Genomic DNA, 22,002 nt, shown 5'->3' with positions numbered 1-22,002 from the left:
TATAGCAGATTAAAAGAAAAGTGCCCATCACTCCAGAAGGCTAACTGTGTTGCCCACATTATCCATAATGCAGCCAAAAAATACTGCAGCACAGCTACCTTATGATGTGGAAGTGTTTGTGATGAAACCTTTCAGCCATTTTCAGGTTCTGCCACAAGGGCCAGACACTTGAAAGACTTCTTTGAGTTTTTTGGCAGGGAGTTTGAGAGTCTCTTAATACATGTGCCATTAATGTAGCTATCACTCCTGCTAGCCATTGAAAGAATAGTGAAAAATCTCCCAGTGCTCCAGTCCTATTTCCAATCACAAGGAGAAGAGGACCCCCCCCCCCACAGATATAGCAGTATTTTTCAGCTAATGAGTATGGTGAGAATGCATTGCCTTCACTCCCCCAGTACTATTTGCACTTTCTCAGTGTTGTTCTCATGGACTAAAATGAACATATAAGTATATTACAAAAAAACAGCACTTACTGCCATGGAAACATTTTCAGTTAAAGTCTCTCTCTCAAGGAAAAACTGCAGGAAAGAGTTGAAGGTGCTTTCTTTGGAGGAAAACTTAGGGCATTTATGAGTACATTAGACAGCACTTCTTTTAACAAACTGAAAAGAGACTTCATCGTGTTCTTGGAGACAGCAGTAAAGTACTTAGAACAGTGGTTTGACTATGCTGAAAACAACTACTTGTTTACACTGTCTACATTATCTTTAACTGAGCCCTTTGCTTTCACTGACTTACTCAGTGTGACCACTGCCCTGAGTTTGCGGGATGTAGCTGAAGACCAGCTTTTCCAGGACTATTTAGCAATCAAGCCCTTTCTCCAACAGTTATGTACCACAAGCTTATCTCCAGGAGAAAGGTGGCTCCAGATTTTCAGAGAAGGGCCTGAGATGACTGCACTATATCCAGTAATTACTAAGGTATTATCTATATCAACATAAAATGTACTTGCGAAGAGTGTTTTTTCTTTGGTGAAAAATAAATGGACAAATGTGTGAAACTGATGTATTGTGGACTTGTTAAAAGCTGAACTAATGATGACTATAAATTACCGGATGAAATGTAGTGACATTTATTCCAATATTATATCAAACTGGGCCCTTCTTCAGGCCATAAAACCAAATGCAAAGTACACATTTAAAAAGAACTGATTTAGTCTAGTTTTTTTGTAGTGTGCAGTATACAGTTTTGTGTTTTTTATTTTTTGCTTTACTTTAATTTGCAATAAAAAACTCTTAATTATGCACATTAAAAAAATAGTGTGCTTGTGTGCAGAATGTAGATTTTTTAATTTTCTTTCATGATAGTCATGGTTTGTCTGATGTGTAGAATTATTTTATTTTTTTAAATAAACATACGTGTCTGTTTAATATAAGTAGTGCATTTTTTCCCTTTACATTTACTTACTGTTACAACTGAGTAATGTGTGTTTTTGGAGTAATGTTTCACTTGCGTCATAATTTAAATGGTTTGTGAAATTTCAGTATGCTGTAATAACTTCACCCTGTTGTACCCATAACTGCATCTCCTTCAACACCTCTGTAGTGATGTCATGGTAGGGGGTGTGGTCAGTGTCATATTGGTCACAACCCCATGCCTCACTTTGGCCAGCATAAAAGGTGGCAACCCTAGGATTTCTGGATATGGGGAATGAAATCCTCAGCTGGTCTGAGTGAATGTGATACTGTAGGCATCAATGCCTATGCTGACTGCTCACTCTTGGTACTCCTGATGTAGCAGCCTGACGGCAACTTAGGGGATACCCACATTCTTCCCTAGTCCCTCCCTTCAGATACAATAGTCAATATAGGATGCTTTTACACCCCACCTTGGCTCCTCCAGCACCTGAGCTAATTCAAGTTGTGCTACCTGGGTCACAGTCAGTGAGCACTAAATAATTCTGCAAAATGTTATCCTTCAAAATTTTCACCCTGTGCAACTACACTGTTAAGTGTAAAAGTGTTTGTTATCATAACCTTCAGATGCAAACTGAAATATATTTTAGCATCTCCTTACAAGTACATATCAGTTTCACTACAAATTGTCGCACTACATCTGGGTGAAGCTATTACTGGATGAACACAGGTCATATGTTCAATGAGACAAAACAAAACAAACAAATAAAAGCAACTTAGAATAATCCTTTTTTACTTAGAAACACTAATACTGGGTCCCCACAGCACAGAAAGGAGAAAAAAATCAGTGAATTAGTGCTGGAGATAAAACAATAACAGTGCACTCATTTCTGATGAGAACTGCATTCAGCAAGCTGCCATTCATCTAGATGGCATAGATTAATTGGAGTCATATACATGTGGAACTCATATAACAATAGAGAAGTTGTGTGTATCTCATGATGTTCGTGTGTGTGTGTGTGTGTGTGTGTGTGTGTGTGTGTGTGTGTGTGTGTGTGTGTGTGTGTGTGTGACTATGTGTGTATGTGTGTCTGAGTATGTGACTGTGTGTCTGTGTGTATTTGTATATACTGGTGGAAATAAGATGAAATTGCTTTCCAGAATAACAGAACGCTCAGGAATTTCAAGATCTGAGTTACATTTGTTGATTTTTATTTTAAATAATGAAGCAGAGATAAAATTCTAGATATGCAACATACAGAATATTTTTTTTGCAAAATGCTAATTTTATATAATGAATCAGAGGTAGGAATCCAGTTAGGTACAATGCAGAAAATATCTGCAAAATGAGAAGTATACCATAACTTCCAGGCAGTAGCCTGCAGTATAAACACACACACACACACACACACACATATATATATATATATATATATATATATATATATATTATATATATATATATATATATATATATATATATATATATATATATATATGTGTGTGTGTGTGTGTATGTGTGCTAATGTAAACAACTCTTTTATGTCTGATATTTAAGATGTTGGCTTGTTCTCAGGAACCCATACTGAAGAACAGAACAGGATGGTAAGATGATATATTATTACCTGTCTTACTCTCTTCTTTGAGCTTCCTACTCTGAATATTCCTACTGTCTGAAGGCCTGTAATAAAATCATAAAAATGTTACAAACAAAACTTTCACATATATTTTCCAATCATACAATTATTTCCTGTTACAAAGAAAGATGCTATACTCAAAGTGCTTGACAACATGCTGTGGTGATGTTTCAAATGTGTGATGGAGAAAGATAATTTTAAATCATTTATTTTCCTTGTAGAATTGTGTATGAAACCGATTAAATTCATGACTGACATATTTATGAGAAAGGCATGCTAGATTACAGGCAGCATACAGTATAAATATATTCTTTTTAATTGAGGTGTACATGTTTAATTTATGCAATATGTAGAAAATATGATTCTGATTATAGAATAAAAGACAAATGCTAAATATGAAATCAAATATGTAGAGTAAATATATCTGATACTTATGAAAGCAGTGTAACAAGCTATATGCATCTGAATTATGAAACACTACAAGTGTAATATATGTAGTATCTGCCCATATGTGCATTAGATTATGGTGGGAATACAAAGTGAGCAAACAAGTGGTTCAGAAAGGCACAGCCAATGCTCTCAGTATCTGTTGTTAACGGTTACACCAGGACATATCACCATATCACTGGTTTACTCAAAGCAGGAATTATGAACCTTATAACCAACAAATGATGGCAAACATGCATATGCAAAATCCAGCCCCCCCTCAAAAAAAAATGCACAAAACAGCTTGAATTATTTTAAACTTCCAAATAATGTTTCAAACAATTTTAATTTTTACTGTGAGTTGACCCAAATATTTCACAGGTACTGATCTAACTCATGAAGTTCATTATTATGTTTAATGAAAATCAGATAGGTAGTTTATTACTTGAGGTCAACAACTTGAGCTGTAAGATTACAGATGATTTATTGTTTACTAATTTATTGCTTGAGGTCAACAACTTGAGCCGTATGAGTAGAAACTATTCAATATCAATACATTTTTACCAAAGTGGTCAAATGCTATGATATACTACAGAAAATAAAAAAAACAAGAAAATTACTACGGATCAAAAACATTACTTTAATAAGACAACATACCCAAATTTCTAAACCATAATGCTCAGGACACCAGGGCATTTGGATTGACTGGTGATTTTCACCAATAGGAAACATAACTACAGAAATAATAGATCCAATAATTATATAATGGTGACACACAGGAGCATGAATAAGTTGAGGAACCTGAAAATGATTTCCTTTAGCCTTTAGAGTTCTCACCCATGCAGATCTGAAAGGATTGTGAATCATCAGAACACTCTAATGCAGTGGTTTTATCAAGATTCGATACTACCCTGATAAAACCTCTGCATTACAAACCCTCACACATCCTTACTCCAGTACTAGGGTTCCATGCCCCAGTAACAAACCTCTCCTTCAAATCACTAAAGGCAATATCTCTGCAGAAACCTCGCTCTATTCTAATGTTATAGCGACAAAATGGAACACTCTGCCCACTATTATAGCAGCCACAATGTCCTTAGCTCAGTTTAAAAGATCTCTAAAAACACAGCTACAAGCTAATTGGATCTGTAACTCTGACACCCCAGGCTAGCCTATTTCCATCTCCTTGTGCTCACCCAGGGTAACCTCTCCTGTCTCATTCTCAGGCAGTAGACTTCTATTTCTCTTGCAAGTCTCTTTCCTCATACCTCTCTCTTCCTCTGAACAGCTACCTGTTCTTCTAAGTATAGACACTGGGGTATACTTTATATTATTACAATATTGTATCATACTGAATGTTATTTGGATTGCACCGTTTAAAGTGTTTCATCTTTGTACCTGTATAGTGAACTTTTTCATCTCACTTTTGTTTGATGTACAGTTTTAAGTGTTATTATCCTTGTTTCCTTTGATGAAAAGTATAGTGTTATTCTGTACCTCTAAAATGGCACTTGATAATCTATGTTATAAGTGGAACTTACTTCTAGTTAATGTACAGTCCTAAGTGTATTATCCTAGTTTTCTATGATGTAAGATGTATAGTGTTATTCTGTACCTTTAAAATGGTACTTGATAATATATGTTATAAGTGGATCTTACTTCTAGTTAATGCACAGTCCTACGTGTATTATCCTAGTTTTCTATGCTGTAAGATGTATAGTGTTATTCTGTACCTATAAAATTGTACTTGTTAATCTATGTTATTTGTGGGACTTTCCTCCCTGGGCTTTTGCTGAAAAAGGACTTGTGTTCAGTCAGACTTTCATGGTTACCAAATGTAAAGTAAATAAATAAATAACACAGTATGGCAGTCAAGAAACTCAAATCCTCACTCACATCCTCACTTACACTCAGTGACAACAGAATTTCTTCCACAACACTGCAACAATCCTCGAAAGGGAAGGGTCAGAGGAAGAGAAATAGGGAAAAGAAGAAACCCTCAGAATTAAAACACCACATCTCTAACAATGATTAAAGTTTTGAAAATGATAGGGTTGGTGCGAGGTTCACAGGTTCATAGGTAGGTACTAGGCTATGGCCCTGGGGCCTATACAAAAACAGCCAAAAAGGTACCCTGGCTTTTGCCACCCAAGAAAATTATGTTCCTGTGCCACTGTCGAGTAGAGCCACAGAAGTGATCCCCAGAGTGAATTTCCTATTTCCCATCCAGTCATCAAGATTTTTCTTGAAGAGTGCTAATGAGGAGCTTTGTTTGATATAGATAGGTAGTTTATTCCAGAGTATGGGAAGTCTCTGGGACAGGAATCTATCCCTCTGGCATGTTCTGTTTATTGTGGTGACAAGGTTTAGGTGCCTAGAGCATGTAGCTCAGAGGGATTGGGATTTCTTTAAGTGGAACATGTCCAACAGCTCTGGGTTTGACATAGCTTTGTATGTTAGGCAGAGATGACCTCTGAGTAGGCGATATGCGATGGAGTAAAGCTGGAGTTTTTTGAGACGGTTTGCGTAGGGCATCTGTTTAAGGCCGGTAATCCTCTTTGTGAGATATTTCTGTGGCCTTTCCAGTTGTTGTAGATGTCTTGTGAGGTACATACCAAAAGGGGCAATGTACTCTACTTAACTATAGTACGTTGGTCATTACTACTGATTTTTTTTTTCTCTTTTTGAAAAGAGTTTCACTTTTGTCCCAAACAAAAGTTTTATCTAGTGGACTCTAATGTAGAACTCAGTGTTTATCTGCAAAAACAATTTAGACATTTATTTTCAGGAAGAGTCACACATTCAGAGTCGCCACCTTAAGGGGTTCAAGAAGAAATGTACCTTCAATCCTAGCATGCACCCTGTAGTTCAAGCCTTTGAACCAACTTGCTTAATGGACATTTACAAACTGGGAGCTAAGAAAAAGTATTTTATGTATCACAATATCACAGTTGACAGATGATAAAATATTGAGAATCATGAAGCCTGACAAAGGAAATTAGATTTTTATTTTGATTCATTAAACTATTGCAGTGCTATATTTAATATTCTTCAAGACAAGAACATGGATGTGGCTATTTCTAAGAATAAGATCAACATAGCATTCAGGAAAAAATGATTTAGCACTAGATGATTGGTTGATTCAAGTGTATCTTTATTTAATTTTTTTAAGAACCCCCACCTAGTGATTCCTACTATCAGTGGGATTCTCAAGATGCGCAAAAACATACAAGACCTCCCCCTTTCAACCTATTATATATATATATATATATATATATATATATATATAGATATATATATATAGTAGACCTTCCTCCCTTCACCCTCACCAGACTGGTCAATATGGGCATCCTGAGGCAGTGTAGCAACTGCCTCATGTACATGGACAACTTTCTACTACTACCAGCTAAGAACACAATTTTTGAGAGATGCAAATACATCAAGCACCTAGTGTCATTGCTCTCTCCTCCACAAACCAGTATATCTAGCACTGAGAAGGTTTCAACATGAACACCACACCTCAAACACCACCCACACCTACACAATACACTCCCAAATATGGGGAGGCCCTCAACAAAAGCATACCCAAACAAAAGAGACCTCCAAGGCATAAACACATACAAACTCCACTGTCCACCACAGCACACACCTCACATAGTCCACTCACCTGTGTCTCACAAATACTAAGGCCTAAACATATACCCAACATATTAGTCATAGGAGATTTCATTGTGAGACACACAGATGTGCACCTCACCAGGTGGGATAAGGAGAAAGTCACAGTTAGTTGTTTCTCAGGTGACAGGATCCACCATATCACCAATGCACTCAAGTCTCTCAACAGGTATTGTTATGACTCTGTCATAGTCCATGTTGGAGTGAATGACTTGAGACATACTATATGAAGAGAGACATGATCGAGCTCACTGAGTATGGGTCCCAGGCAAGTATGTTCCTAGCCTTAAGCAGCATTCTACCATCACCCAGAATCATACCTCAGTACAAACAGAAAATGAATGACTTTAACAGCTGGCTTAGTTTCTGGTGTCATTCAAAGGGATCCAGTACCTGACAGCCTGGAATGACATGATTGACAAGACACAATGCTTTGCCAGAAGTGGCCTGCATCTGTCTCCCTTGGACTTCAGGCTCCTGGCAAAGGTTCTTGCCTCCCCCATAGTGCCTTTTTAGGCAATGCCATGAGGTCGAAACTACCAACCTGAAAATTTCATCTAAATGTAAATTTAAGGTCATGCTGCTAAATGCTAGGAGTCTAAACATGAAACTGCACTCATTGCAAGCATTCTTAACCCTGGAAGAAGCTGACATTTGTGCAGTCACAGAAACCTGTTTCAAAGCTGCTGAGAGTACCCCAGCCATACCAGGTTGCTCATCCTATAATTCATTCAGACCCCAAGCTGTGGGCAGCAAAACAAAAGGAAGTGGAGTTGCAATCTATATAAAAGACATATACATCTCTAGGCTGGTCAAGCGGTATGATGCACAGGAAATACTCCAGATGCAGTTAACAATTGACAAGACCCCTATTCAAATCATAGTTAGGTACAGGCTTCCAACTCTGACTCAAGATGCCCACTCCGCCTATCTGGACCTCTTTGACTCTATCAAGATTCAACACTTTACCCTGATCCTGAGCGACTTTAACTATCCAACCATAGATTGGATGAAATACTCATGCCAAAACACAAATGTCCAGAGATTCCTTGATTTTGTCATTTGCAAATGCCTTAGACCAGTTGGTTGACACCCCCACAAAAGGTGAAAATATTTTGGACTTGGTATTAACCAACATGAGTAGGCACTGCAGCATCCCTACAGTGTCATCATCCCTGGTAAGATCTGACTGCAAATAAGTCACTTTTGAAGTCACCATCTCCCCCGACCCTCCCCTAGCTAGAGTCAAACAAAAAAAAAACTTCTCCAAAGCTGATTACAGCCTCCTGAGGGAAGGTATAAACAGCCTCACAGCCCCCTCCCCCTCCACAGAAACTGGCACATATTTCCAAACTTACACCAAAGTACTATATGAGCATTTATATAGCTGCATGGAATCAGGAATGCCAGTCAGGATGAAATCATCCTTCTCAAGGAAGAGTAAACCTGTCTGGTGGACATCTACAATAAATAAACTCTATAATAAAAGGAAAAGATTGCTGTCCAGCACCAAGAAGGATCAGGTGTCTAATTGGAAGAATCTCTCCTTAGCCTGAACAAGCAAATGAGAGCACTAGTGAAATCCTCCAAAGCAAACTTTGAGTCCAAACGGGCCACATCTACTAAAGACAATCGCATATGTCCACAATCTCAAGGGAAGCACCCAGATCTGCTCAGAACTGGTGGTCAAGGATAAAACATACACAAACCCTGCAGATATAGCCAACCTGCTGGCAGACAGGCTCATTGTAAACTTCACTCCTCTTTCCCCCCATCAGTAAAACAGGACATCCCCAGTACCTGCCCTCTCCCCTTATCTGTAGGGAGCAAGTCATCACTGCTGTCTCAAAGGCAAAAAATACAGCCACCATGGGACCCGATAACATCCCAAGCTGCATCCTAATTGAACTCAGGCAGGAACTTGTAGCGCCATTAGGCGCCCTATTCAACCAAAGCCTGAGTTCCGGCTTCATCCCAGCTGAGTGGAGGACAGCTACTGTCATCCCTTTGCACAAAGATGGAGCATCCACCTATCCAGGAAATTATTTACCCATCAGCCTAACTAGCCAGATCAGCAAGGCCATGGAGCAGATTATCATGGACCTCATTAACAAGGACACTGCCAAGCTCCAGACACTTGATCCCACACAGTTTGGTTTTGTCAAGGGAAGGTCATGCCTGTTAAATATGGTTGACTTCTTTGAGACAGTCACCAAGACCATAGACGAGAGGAAGATGGTGCACACCGCCTACCTTGACCTGGCCAAGGCCTTCAATACTATTCCTCACTCAGTTATAATAGATAAACTCTCTCAACTAGGCATAGATTCATAGATTAGTACTAGGCTAACTGCCCTTGTGGGCCATTTTTTAAGCCTAGTCAATTGTACCCTGTGAGAATCAGACCCACACCTTGAGTTTGTAAGGCAAACACCTTAACCATTATGCCAACCTCCCACCATCAGTCCATATGTTACCAGATGGGCAGCAAACTGGCTTACTGATAGAACCCACCTGGTCAAAATAGGGGAAGCCGCCTCAAGTAGTATACCCGTAAAAAGCAGTGTACCCCAAGGATCAGTCTTGGGTCCTCTGCTGTTTGGGATATACTTCTTAGAGGTGCAGGCCAAATCTAGTGAGCTATGGCTGACCAAGTTTGCAGATGACCGCAAGCTGGGTGCTGTCATCAATGATCCTACTGATGTGGACATCCTCCAAGAAGGTCTCACCCAAACAAATGACTGATTCCAGAAACATGGCCTCAAAGTGAATGCCAAAAAATGCATCATCATCCTTTTTGGGGAGAATGACATCCCCACACATTATTACATTGATAATAAGGCACTAAGCACGCAATCAATTTTGAGGGACTTGGGAACTCAGGTTGATAGCAAACTGACTTTTGACCACCATATTGTCTCTGCTGTATGGAAAGCTTTCCACATAGCCCACCTCACTAGTAAAGGTATCTGATCTAGGGACACGGTGGTCATAACATCCCTGTATTCTTAACTTATAAGACCGATTATTGAATACAATGCCCCTTTCGGCATGTACCTCACAAAGTACATGCAGCAGCTGGAGAGACCAAAGAGATTCCTCACCAGGAGAATCCAGGGCCTCAAACATCTACCCTACACAGATAGGCTAAAAGCCCTGTCCCTCTATTCAGTCTCCTACATACTCCAAAGAGGTGACCTCTGTCTGGCATACAAAGCAATCTCAGACCCTGCCCTGATGGGACTGCTGCATATCCACAAGTCAAACTCCACTCGAGTAACCCACACACGAGACCTCGATCTGGTCTGTGACATTAATATGACTTGTTGGTGGGACAGATTTGTGTCCCAGAGACTCCCCCTTTTGTGGAATAAACTCCATCTCCACATAAAGCAGAGTACCTCATTAAACCTTTTTAAGCGCAACCTGGATAACTGGATGGGGAACAGAAAATACACCCCTGGGATTCCACCTATGTCCCTGCTGGAGAGTAGCATAGGGTGCTAACTTATTGGAACAGGGGCTAAATTCTTGGCTAGACTTGTAAAGGCCTCAGGGCCAATAACCTAGTAACTTCCTATGATCCTATGATTAGATCAGTCAGTGGTTCAAAGGCACTTATCATCTCTTTTGACAAATTTACATAAGCAGCATCACAGTAAAGAAATGCTAAGCTTTAGACTTTAAACGTCTGTTGTTTATACTGCATTACAGTTTAAGATGTCTTAGATGTAATATCAAAGATGTATGTGACATTTAGATTGAAGTGAGAAAATATTTTTTCTTGTAATTCTTGTAAAGTGTCAACACATTTACCAAAGTCTAGGTGGTGGGGACTGTCAATCCATCTTGGATTACAAAAAGGTACTATAAACAAAGGCATGCAATTTGGTTACTTTTTTGGTTGCAGCTGTTAAACTCCTTAGTGTACTGTAAAACAAGCCTTGAGACACACAAACAGATGAGGGCCATTCAAGAAATCAAAGAAGCTGTCCTATTACAGAAGGTATATAAGATGGCAGAGACTGAAACTAATTTATTTTATTTATTTTTATTTATTTATTTCATTTGTTAACCAGGTAGTGTCTGACTGGGCCAGGGGACCGTTTTCAGTGAAGATCTGGGGAGAAAAGCTCCACATTGTACAATACAATATAATACAGAAACAATACAATACATATAGCAGTGATTTATATACAAAGCAACTTGTGGTTTATATGCAGAACAAAACAAGTTCAAGTAAGAATTCAACAACAATCATAGATATGCAATTAAGCAGAGAAATAATTAATTTTTGAATAGAGTTAAATATCATATTTAGGTAACAGTTATGTGCATTGTATGTTTGAAGCACGTATCTGTGGCTAAAGATGTCTTTCAATCTGCTGATCCCAAATGGAGCAGCAGAGGCAGAGTCCAGAAAAGAGGATGAAATAAGTAATAAGGAATCTGGGTAGGGTGAGAAGCATACTGGGGTTATCTAGCAGTTGTAGGTGAACCCTATAGGGTATAAGTAGACAGTATGAGAAGAAAATTAGCCAGGAGAGTGGCAAGAGCACAGCCAGTGATTAGCAAGGTGTTCCTTTAGGAGGAGGAGGTTGAACTGATGAAGGTTAGGGGTTTTGGTTATCGTACTGGAAAGAGTGTTCCAGAGTCTGGAAATTTTGTATGAAATGACAGCTTTGGGAGTTGGAAACCTTTAGTAAACATTTGTTAGAAGATCTGAGAGATCATAGATTGTTATTGGGCTAGACTAAGTTGGAAATAGCAGGGCAGTTGCTAGGTTGATTGATTATTTTGTGGTCTAAGGTTAGTTAATGTAGTGATAAAAAGTTGGGAAGATCTAGCCAGTTTAACGGAGAGAGAGTTGAGCAGTGGTGGGATGTGTGCAGTTGGTTAGTAGCAAATTTTGCAATCTTATTGTAGCATGATTCTAAGTTGTTGAGGTCTGACTTTTGAAGGTTTGTGAATATTAGGGAGACATACAGGAGGGAGGATAGCCAGGTGTGAGCAGGCTGTGGAGAGTCTGGCATTTGAGGTTAGGAATGGTTTGGGTCTGTATAGAGTGCCTAGTTTAATGTGGACTTTCTTGATTGTAAGTGCAATATGTTTATCAGATTTCAGCCCATTGTCTATAGTAACACCTAAAAGTTTAGTGTGGCTGTGGGTACTATTTTGGTGCCATTTGCAGAGGTGATTGAGAGTGGGGGGTGGGAGGGTCTGAGTTTTTTTATTACTGAAAACTAAAATGTTTGGTTTGTTGGGTTCAGAATGAGTTGCTGTTGGGAGAGGTATTTTTCAATGTCTTGAAAAGCTGATTGCATTTTTAGTTGGAGTTCCTGGGGTGAAGTGACTGAACAGGTAAGCGTAGCATCATCTGCATACTGAACTATGGATGCTAACTGAGTAGCAGAGCTGAGGTCATTTGTAAATATGATAAAGAGGAGTGGACCAAGTATCGAACCTTGGGGTACATCAACAGAGCTTGTGAGAAGTGGGAAAGTGAGGTTTCCCATTTTGTTGCCTGTTGATAGTTGGAAAGATAGCTATGGAACCGAGTTAGAACTGAAGGGCTAAGGCCATGGGAGGACAGTTTATTAAGTAGCAGCTGGTGGGTTATGGTGTCAAAGCTTTAGACATATCCAGAAATATATATGAGACAAGCTGGCCTTCATTCATGTGATGATGAATAGTGTTAGTGAAGGTTAGAAGGGCAGTGCTGGTACTATGACTGGGTCTAAAGCTGTGTTGAGAACTAGAAAGTAGATTATTGTTAAGGAGATAGTTCATAAGTTGCTTGTGAATGCATTTTTCAAGGATTTTTCCCAGGGGGAGAGGATGGCTATGGGGCAACAGTTAGTTCTTTGGAGGGTCCTCCTTTGTGGAGGGGTATGATGTGGGATATTTTCTATAGAAGTGGAAGATATTGCTCTGTAATTGAGTGATTAATCAAAACTGATATTGGGTAGGTAATTGATGGAGCAGCAGATTTTATAAATTAATTTGGGAATTTGTCTGTAGCAATACAGCAGGGTTTAAGCTTAGATTATTTACGTAATTAGTTTGTATGTGTGATAAATTAAGGGTGTTGAGGTTCTCTGGGGTGGGGGTAGGGACTCAGAGGGATTGAGCAGGATGGTTGTGTAGTAAGGAGGTTATGGTATTAATGAAGTGGGAGTTGAATTGTGTTGAAATAGAGTCTGATTTGTTTGAGGTGGTTGGGGGATGGGTTGGGGTACGAATGGGGTTTAGGATGTGGTTGTTGGATTGCCAGATTTTTTGAGAGTTATTTTGGTGTTTCTGCTGACAGGACAGGAAGTAAGTTTGTTTATCTTGTTTGTTTGGTTTCTTGGCTGTTGATAAGTTAAGAGGTCAGTTTTCTTTTTGGATGTGTGGTAGTCTAACCAGGCTTTGTCCCTGTGCTTCATTAGTAATTTGGTTTCTTTGGTTAGCCAAGGAAGGGGCTTAGCTTTAGTGCACAATTTCCTTGTGGGGACAACATTGTTAAGAATAGCAAGGAAAGTGTGGTTGAAATACCGCACAGCTGAGTCTAACTGTAGGTGTTTTAGAGGAGACCAATTGCATTGGTTTAGCAGGAGGTTAAAAGTGGTGGGTGAGACGTTTTTCTTATTAGTGGTATATTTATAAGTAATATTGCTTTGGTTGTGTATGTGCTTCCTATATAGAAAAGTTGGAAAGTGGATGCTGAGGGAGTAAGGTAGGCAACCGGCTAAGTAACTGAGGTTAGGTTTATTAGTTAAGATCCAGTCTAATGTTGACTGCTTGTTGGAACGTTTGTCAGTACGAGTTGGACAGGTTATTGTATGGATGAAGTTGAAGAGATTTAAGAAGTGGCTGGGGTTGTTACATGAGCAGGTGTGCCAATCCAGGTTAAAGTTACCAAGAATAATATTTTTTTGGTTGAATTTGGTGGATGCCCAGTAGAGTAGTTTTTCAATGATGGGAAGGTTGTTGCCTGGGGGAAGATGTGATTATGCGGCTATGATGATTATTGCTTTGTTAGGGTTGATTTCTAGGTGAGTGATCAGTATTTCAGCATCAGGTAAGTCAGGAGGGGAGCAGTTTATTTGCACTGACTTTGAGATTGTCTTTGAACATAGCAGCAACACCCCCACCTCTTTTATTTGGTCTGTCATGTCTTATGATGTTATAGCCAGCTGTGACAATTTTGCTGTCCTTAGTGTGGGGTTTTAACCATGTGTCTGTTATTACAGCAATATCTGGTGAGTAGGTAACTAGGGCTGCATGGAATTCAGAGGTTTTATTTAAGATGCTATGAAGATTAAAATGTGTCACGAGGAGGTCGGATTTGGAGGTTTTTGGAAGGGGGGTTAAGGACGTGAATGTATAATGGAATGACTAGTGGTCATTGGGGTGGGACCAGGTGAAGGTTGCTGCTGATGACAGAATGCATTAATGGGACCTGGGTTGGGATGGATGTCTGCTTGGAGTTTGATATGTGTAATACAGTGTAGTAGACAAAATTTAAGCTTGTTTATTGAGGTATGGCATTTGGAGGCTGAGGAGACAGGTTGGTGTGTTTGCAAGTATTTGAGAGGTGAAAGGAGAGAAGTAGAGTGATGGTAGAGTTGTGGGTTAATGTTGCCATAAGTGTGAGATAGTGAGGAGGGAGTTGACAATGTATGTGCTGGGGAGTGGAAGTGTCTGACATGGTAAGAGTGGAGGGAGGTGGAGTTATAGGTGAAGTAATGTAGGTGGAGTAGAAGCGAATGAGCAAGTAATGAGCATAAGTAGTGCATAGTGTGAGGGTGGGGGTGGAGCGACAGTGAAGCTGGGGTTGGAGGGAGTGGTTTGGGATAGTGAGTATAATTGGAAGAGAGTGTTGATTGGATGAATAGAGGAAGAGATGTGGTTTGGGTTGGTATAAATGTAATGAAAGTGGGAGTGTGTGGCAATGGGGGTAGGGTAGGGGACTGGAGTGAGCCCGAGCATAGCGAAGGATGAACGGAGCAGGCAGGCCCTTTCCCTGTTCAGCCTCAAAGAGATAGAAAAACAGTCATCAAGGTAAGGAAAAAGAAAGACCAGGTTAGAGAGGTGAAGGTAGCATAGGAAACAGGCTAACTTATTTAACTTTGAGAACTAAATGAACTGAGCCTCAGAAGATGGAGTGGAGTTTATCTGGTAGCTAGGATAGTAAGTGGGAAATACAGAGGAAGAAGGCTGAAGGTGAAGGAGTTGTAGCAAAGAATGCCAGTGGAAGAGGTAGAGTAGGAGAAGAAAATGGGAAGATAAGAATATAAAGTGGGTAACAGGGTGTACAATAAAGTAGTGACTAAATAAGTAATGCTACAGCAAGTAAAGGTAGAGATGGAGAGAGAGGGAAAGAGAGCTAGAGGGGGGGGAGAAAAACTGGAGAGGGTCAGAAATGCAAAGAAAAAAGGGTAGACAGGGCAATATACTCTAAAATAAGCTGGGACTTCAGAGTGGAGAGAGATTGTGTTTTGAGAATGAGGAAAACAGCAAGTTAAAGGTTTAGGTGATGTACAAGGGCACCTCAGTACAAGCATAGTGAGATAAATAACGTTACAGTTTGGGGAAAGGGTGAATGCACAGACACATACATTAAAATTATAGTGGGAGGTAGGACACAGCGAGGGATTCTGATGTCTAGTGGGTGAAAGCAGGAAATGTCACACGGGGATCTTAATTCTTGAGATGAGCTTATCTGGTAGCCATAGTACAACAATGTCAATGCCATGGAAAAGCACCACTGCTTCCTTGTGTCTGACATGATTCATATCAGGCAGACTTGAAATGTATTATAGGAAAGAGAAGGTCTTGAAGAAAAACAAGATCAAATTGATATGTAAAGCCCCATTGGCAGCCATTTTGCAGAAAAATATTAAAATTCTATATGAGTGATTATGAGGTGTTAAAATGGCTCAGAAAACAAAGATAGAGTGAAAAATATGTCTTTTTTTGTTGTTATGAGGTAAAGTTAACCTTTGACTGAATTAAAATTTCTTAATGTGGAAATCAACTTAGTTATGGGCACAATCAAGAACAATAATTTCATCAAATTTCAAAGTGAGACTTATAAACAAATCAAGGGGCTTGATATGAGGACAGCTTGTGCACCCATTCTTGCAAACTTCATCTGGGAACCAAAACATATTTTTAAATCTAAATATTTTTAATTTTGTAAATTATACCTACATTACCTAGATGATATTTTTGTTTTTTTGGAGTGGTACTATTTAACAACTCAATAGATTTATACATTACATCAACAACACTACCCGTTTTTACTCACCACTTTCACTCTAAACATATGGATTATTTGGATATAAGTATATACAAGGAGGATATGCTATTTTCATCCAAAATTTTCAGGAAAACAACTTTTAGTATCAGTTGTTTACACTTTCAGAGTGCTCATCTATTTTCCCTGAAAAAAGGACTGGTTAAATCTAAGTTTATTCCTCTGGCACAAATGGTTTCCGATGACAACATTTTTACTCTAGAATGTGATAAGTTGGAAAACATGTTCTTAGACAGAGGCTATCCTAAAAAAAATAGTCACTGATTTAAGAAGGGAAATTGTCCTCGAAAAACAACCAGCTTCACAACTCTGTAAGTGGTGGGGCTTGGTCATTAAGGTTAGAAAATGAAAATTTGTTGTGACAAAATAATAGCCCACAAACATTTGAAGGGGCTATGGTGTTGCAGTAGATCCCAGAGAGTCATATGTTTAAAGACATCATCAGGAAAAACTTGATAATTTTTACACCCAGTGAGTCTATTCACAATACATTTGGAAAACACCCTCACTTCATGTTTAAAACTGTTAGGAACATTAGACATATTAGAAAGGAACATTTTTACCAACAAGAACAAGATAGGCAAGAAAGGAGGACCCCACAGAAGTGGGTCTTATAATCAATATTCATACATTTTTAGAATGGATAAACTGATTGTTTAGCTTTAAATGATTAATTTTATTTGAAACAACGTTTTTTTATTAGCTAACAGGATTTATCAATTTGTTATTGTTTGGTTTACATCTCTTTCAGAGTATGACTTCAACAGATGTATGAACTATATAAAAGGAAGTGGCGTAATTTCCAAGTTTCGTTCTGAAGAGATCCATTGTTTACTGGACTAAAACACTTAATTTTGTATATTTTTAATAAAAATCTTCCATCTCAGTGTTGATTTGCTGGCCATCACTTTTTGGAAAATCTCTATGTTATGCAGCTTTTTTGAATCATTAACATGTTTGATCAAATTATATTTGTAACTGATCAAGCAGTGTTTTCCTATGAGATTGACAAACAGCAAGGTTAAGGATTTGCCTTCTTTTATGTGATTATACATATAGAGCGATAGATAGCTAGATAGATAGATAGACAGACAGACAGATAGAGGTGGGGCTGGAGAATGCAGAGGGCTTGCATCCCTCAAAAACATTTATTTTTTTGCTTTTCTTTGTTTTACATTAAACACTCCATCAATGTAGTCTTGTACATGTAATGTTCAGTTGAGTGTGGTGTATGATATGCTCATACGTGTGTGTGTGTGTGTGTGTGTGTGTGTGTGTGCGCGCGCGCGCGTATGCGCACGCGTGTGTGGGTGTGTAAAACAAATTTCAAATAAATAAATAAAACATACACAGATGTATGCATGTAAAGTATTTTTCTAATACGGTTTGTGAAGTATTCTAATATGGTTTGTGAAGTAACAGTGTTTATTTAGCATGAGTTCTGTAAATGTTCTTTAGAAATATTATGTTTGATTCTAACTCATTTATTTTTGTATTTATTACTAATATAACTGACTATTATTTGGTTAAAACTGAAAACTAGCCAGTGCTGCATTCAGTGATCATAGTTTGCTATGAAGAATGTATATGATTTATTCAAAAATGGTACTTTTTGTTTAGTTTTCAATTGCTTTCTCCACCTGAAGAGTCTGTTTTGGTCTTGGTAATGCTGATACAGTGCTTTGTTTTTTTCAGTATTATATTAACTGGATGTTCTTTGTGGAGTACCTCTTCTTTTCTTTATTATCCATGACTGCATATGCAGTATTCCCTGCATTCTTTGTTAATCACACCATATGGTAAATTGCAATTGTAATTCTGTATTCAGTGGTATGTTTATAATACATAAACTTCCATTAGGAAAACTGGGCTTTCCAATCTATAATATGCAATTATATTAAGGAGTAATTATTTAACTAGTTTGCATATAATTACTCAGAAATGTATCTAATACTTCATTTAAACTATAATGCATGACTCAAATAGTATGAACCACCATACTTGATCCAGCTGCTCAACGAATTATATTCATGATTTCTTAAATAAAATTATACATTTTGCTCTGGCACTTTGCAAGCAATGTCACTCAAAAATCACTGCTACATGTTGCATTCATTTACAGAGCTTCTTCGATGTAGTTTGCATTTCGATTTAACTGCAGTTACTGTTTGTTTGTTTCACCTGCATGTGGCCTGTGCTATGGTGTTCTGTTTTGGCTCAGTCCCTTACCACAGTTGACCTTTAGATAAATGTTTCCCAAGGTAGTCTAAACAGGAACTACTACCCCTTCCTCATAGTGAACTTTTTAATATAAATTAATTTCTATATAATTGTTTAGCTTATCAAAAGAAATAAGAAAATAAATAGTAATACACTGATTGTTTAAAATAAATAAATAATAATGCACTGAGTCACAATTCTTGTTGTGCCCATTTCTTTCCTTATCTGAAATTTTCAGTAATGATATAATTGCACAGTAATGACCTGTTGTTCCTGCAGGCTTCCTGAATAATACAAATACCTTACAAAACACCAGTTTGTGACAGAATAATATGTTGATTGAATCAGAAAGGGTAAAAGGAAAAAACAGTGTTCCCAAGTCCAACGATGATGTAGTGCAAGTTACCAAAGAAACATAAATAAACATTTTTGGTGGGTGAAGTGGATAGTCATATATCTACACTTGTAAAAATGCAAGAACATATATGAAAATGCAAGATTATATATGTGAGTGTCTCAAAAAACAAAGCAGGTATATACACACTCATGTTTGTGCATGCATGTATCTGTGTGTGCCTGTTTGTGTATGTGCATGCACGTCTGAGTACATGTGTGTGTGTGTGCGTGTGTGCGTGTGTGTGAGTGCGTGCATGCATGCGTGTGTGTGTGTGTGTGTGTGTGTGTGTGTGTGTGTGTGTGTGTGTGTGTGTGTGTGTGTGTGTGTGTTGCCATCTTGATTAATGTTGTATTTACTAAAACAGTGACAGCCATCAGCTTTGCAGCTATTATACACACACATATTTACAATGACAATGAAATTAATACTTTCTTCCATAAATTCATGGGTTCATAGATAAGCTATATGCAGTCATTCTGCAGATAATCACAAGCCTAGTCAGCAACCCATATTTAACATTTCCATTCAGCCTCATGGAGGGCATGACAGAAGGACAGGGGTGAATTTTGAGGCTGCCCAACAACTGTCCAGGTTTACTTTGAATGTGGTAAAGTGGGTGATAGGTTGGAATATGAATCTATTGTGCCAGCATGTCTTATATTTATCTGCTGATGAAGGTTTTGTTCCTTTACGTGGATATTTAAGGAACCACTTGTTCTATGAAGGAATGGGAGATCAAAGAGGGTTGGATTTCCATAGCTTGAAAGGCTAGGCACAGATCATCACAGAGGAGACTATGTAAGGCTTGAGTACAGAGAAAGCATGACAGTCTGTCCAGATAAATAAGATTTTTGTAGCCACTGATCTTGTTAGTTAGGAATCTCTGAGGTATCATAGGATTAATGCTGTGCCAAATAGTGCATTATGTTCAATAATGGGTTTGATGTGATATGTGTAAAGGAGAATTTCTTTGGATGTGTGGAGATGCCTTTAGAACTTAGATGAGGCACACAGAAAGCTTTCTGAACTACTACAGAAGCACGATGGTCAGCTCTAAGGAATAATAAACTACAGCACCTAAGCCCCTTAGGACAATGTGTGATTGGAGTGATGTGCCACCTGCATATGATATGAGAATGTTTTGTTTACTAAAATGAGCTATACTATATGCCCTTGTACCAGTTGTTAACATATTCTAACCTATGTTATGGCAATTGTGATATAGGCATCTGCAAACTTAGAAAAATCTAGGCCAGGAGCGTTGGCCTGAAGGTCTGATAAATACATGCCAAATACAATATTAAAACAATGCACTTGTTAAACATTTACGTGTGAGCCCTAGTTTTCCAGGTTTTAAATATGCAATCATAGACCAGGTTCATATTAATCCCAGGACAGGTGGTTATAAAGTTTTGCTTTCAGAAAGGGAATTTAAATGGCAATTAAGGTTATGCTTTTTTAAACCCCTAGGTATTAATGGTCACATTTCTTTGCAACCAGTATTAAACTTGCGATCTGAATGTATTAGTTACCTTTAGTTTACCTTGGGGTACTATAACTTTAATGATGGATTAAATGTTTTATTAGTCTTTTATCTTTTATCAGGTTTTTACATTATAACTGGTTGATTGTTTTACTAACTGGATAATTGTTTTAAGTATATAAGGGAATTGTTGTTGGTTTGAAAATGTTCTGATGAAGTCCTGGTCTTACAGGATGAAAATGCTTAACAAAGACTTGTTTCTTTTAATTTTGCTGTTTGAATAAATTATTTTACCGGAAAAGAAGTCTGATTTATTGACCTCAGTGTGAAACATATTTATGTGTTAGTAATAGTTCTGTTTTAAACACATGATGACCCAACACTAAGGACTGTGGTACACCACCATAAGCCGATTGTTTTCCTTTCAAAAGTGATGCCTATAACTCTAAACACATGGTTCTGTCAGGCAACCATTTATCTATCCACCGCACCATGAGGATTATGTTCAGATTTTCAAGTATGGCAATAATGCCTGACTAGGGAATAATGCCAGAGACCTTGGTCTGATTCAAATATGCTGCATGTACTACAAACTAGTGGCCACTGCTTTGGTGACTTTTTTCAAACAAATTAAGGAGGTAAAAGATAAATGCATATAAATGCCTAGAGTTAAGAAATATTAAATGTCCAGATTAAAGAGGTCTGAAATAATGCATTACTTAGTTTTACATAAGATTAGTGAGACTAATAGATCTATTATTAAAAGGCTGCATGTTTGGGCCACCTTGTGTAATTACATTACAATGGCCGATGTCTAGGCTTTGGTAATGTTACCCATGTGAGGCTTAAAGTTGTTATGTTGTAGTTCAGATAAGCCATATTTGGTTCTGATAAAAAGGTAACCTGATACACCATCAGAGCCTACAGAAGTGTTGTTCTTTGCATTTGAGAGGGCAGGTGGACTTTTTAAATAGTAATTAAATGACTTGGATGTGATTGTGGAATCAAAGGAATAGCTATAATTTTGGGAGGAGTAAAATTTGCAATAAATTTGTCAGTTAGAATATTAGCTATTTCATTTGAGTTCAAGTGGGAAGTATCGTTGACTAGTCTAATGAAGGAAGACTCTGTAATGTTATCTAAAGCCTTTATTAAACACACAGCTTTCAGATTAAAATCCTTCATCCATGTAAAGTAAAACTCAACAGCAGTTCTTAAATAGTACAAAACACACAGCCCAACCAATCAAGTCAAAAATAAATATCAGTTAAGTCCTAATTATAAGATTTTTTTAAGGACATATGCATGTCAAAAATAAAAAAAAAACATAAAATACATATAAATACATATGAACCTTAAATATAAAAAAATAAAGAATAAAAATACATATACATACTAAAATCACATTTATCTCAAATGTGGCTGTTTGAGGTTGAGTACAGGTTTTATGCTGACCATTTAATTAAGACCTAGTGCTCGGTCAGCATGCATACGAATAATCCAAT

The 22,002-nt window shown here is 38.0% G+C and overlaps 1 protein-coding gene across 2 annotated transcripts in view; it reads right to left on the bottom strand.

Moving 5' to 3' along the window:
* Positions 1-22,002, bottom strand: part of ARHGAP6 (Rho GTPase activating protein 6) — a 1,747,989-nt gene that overhangs the window by 232,613 nt on the left and 1,493,374 nt on the right. For both annotated transcript variants that reach the window (XM_044072553.1, XM_044072552.1), the window contains exon 6: positions 2,981-3,036. In XM_044072553.1, the coding sequence (XP_043928488.1) occupies positions 2,981-3,036 (56 nt within the window). The remainder of the gene's footprint in view (positions 1-2,980; positions 3,037-22,002) is intronic.

The sequence above is a fragment of the Protopterus annectens genome, chromosome 5.part0 (assembly GCF_019279795.1).
Source record: "Protopterus annectens isolate FY-2018-M chromosome 5.part0, PAN1.0, whole genome shotgun sequence".
In the NCBI taxonomy this organism is placed as follows: Eukaryota; Metazoa; Chordata; order Ceratodontiformes; family Protopteridae; genus Protopterus; species Protopterus annectens.
Note: the sequence above shows the minus strand (reverse complement) of the source record. Positions and strands in the feature narration are given on the sequence as shown.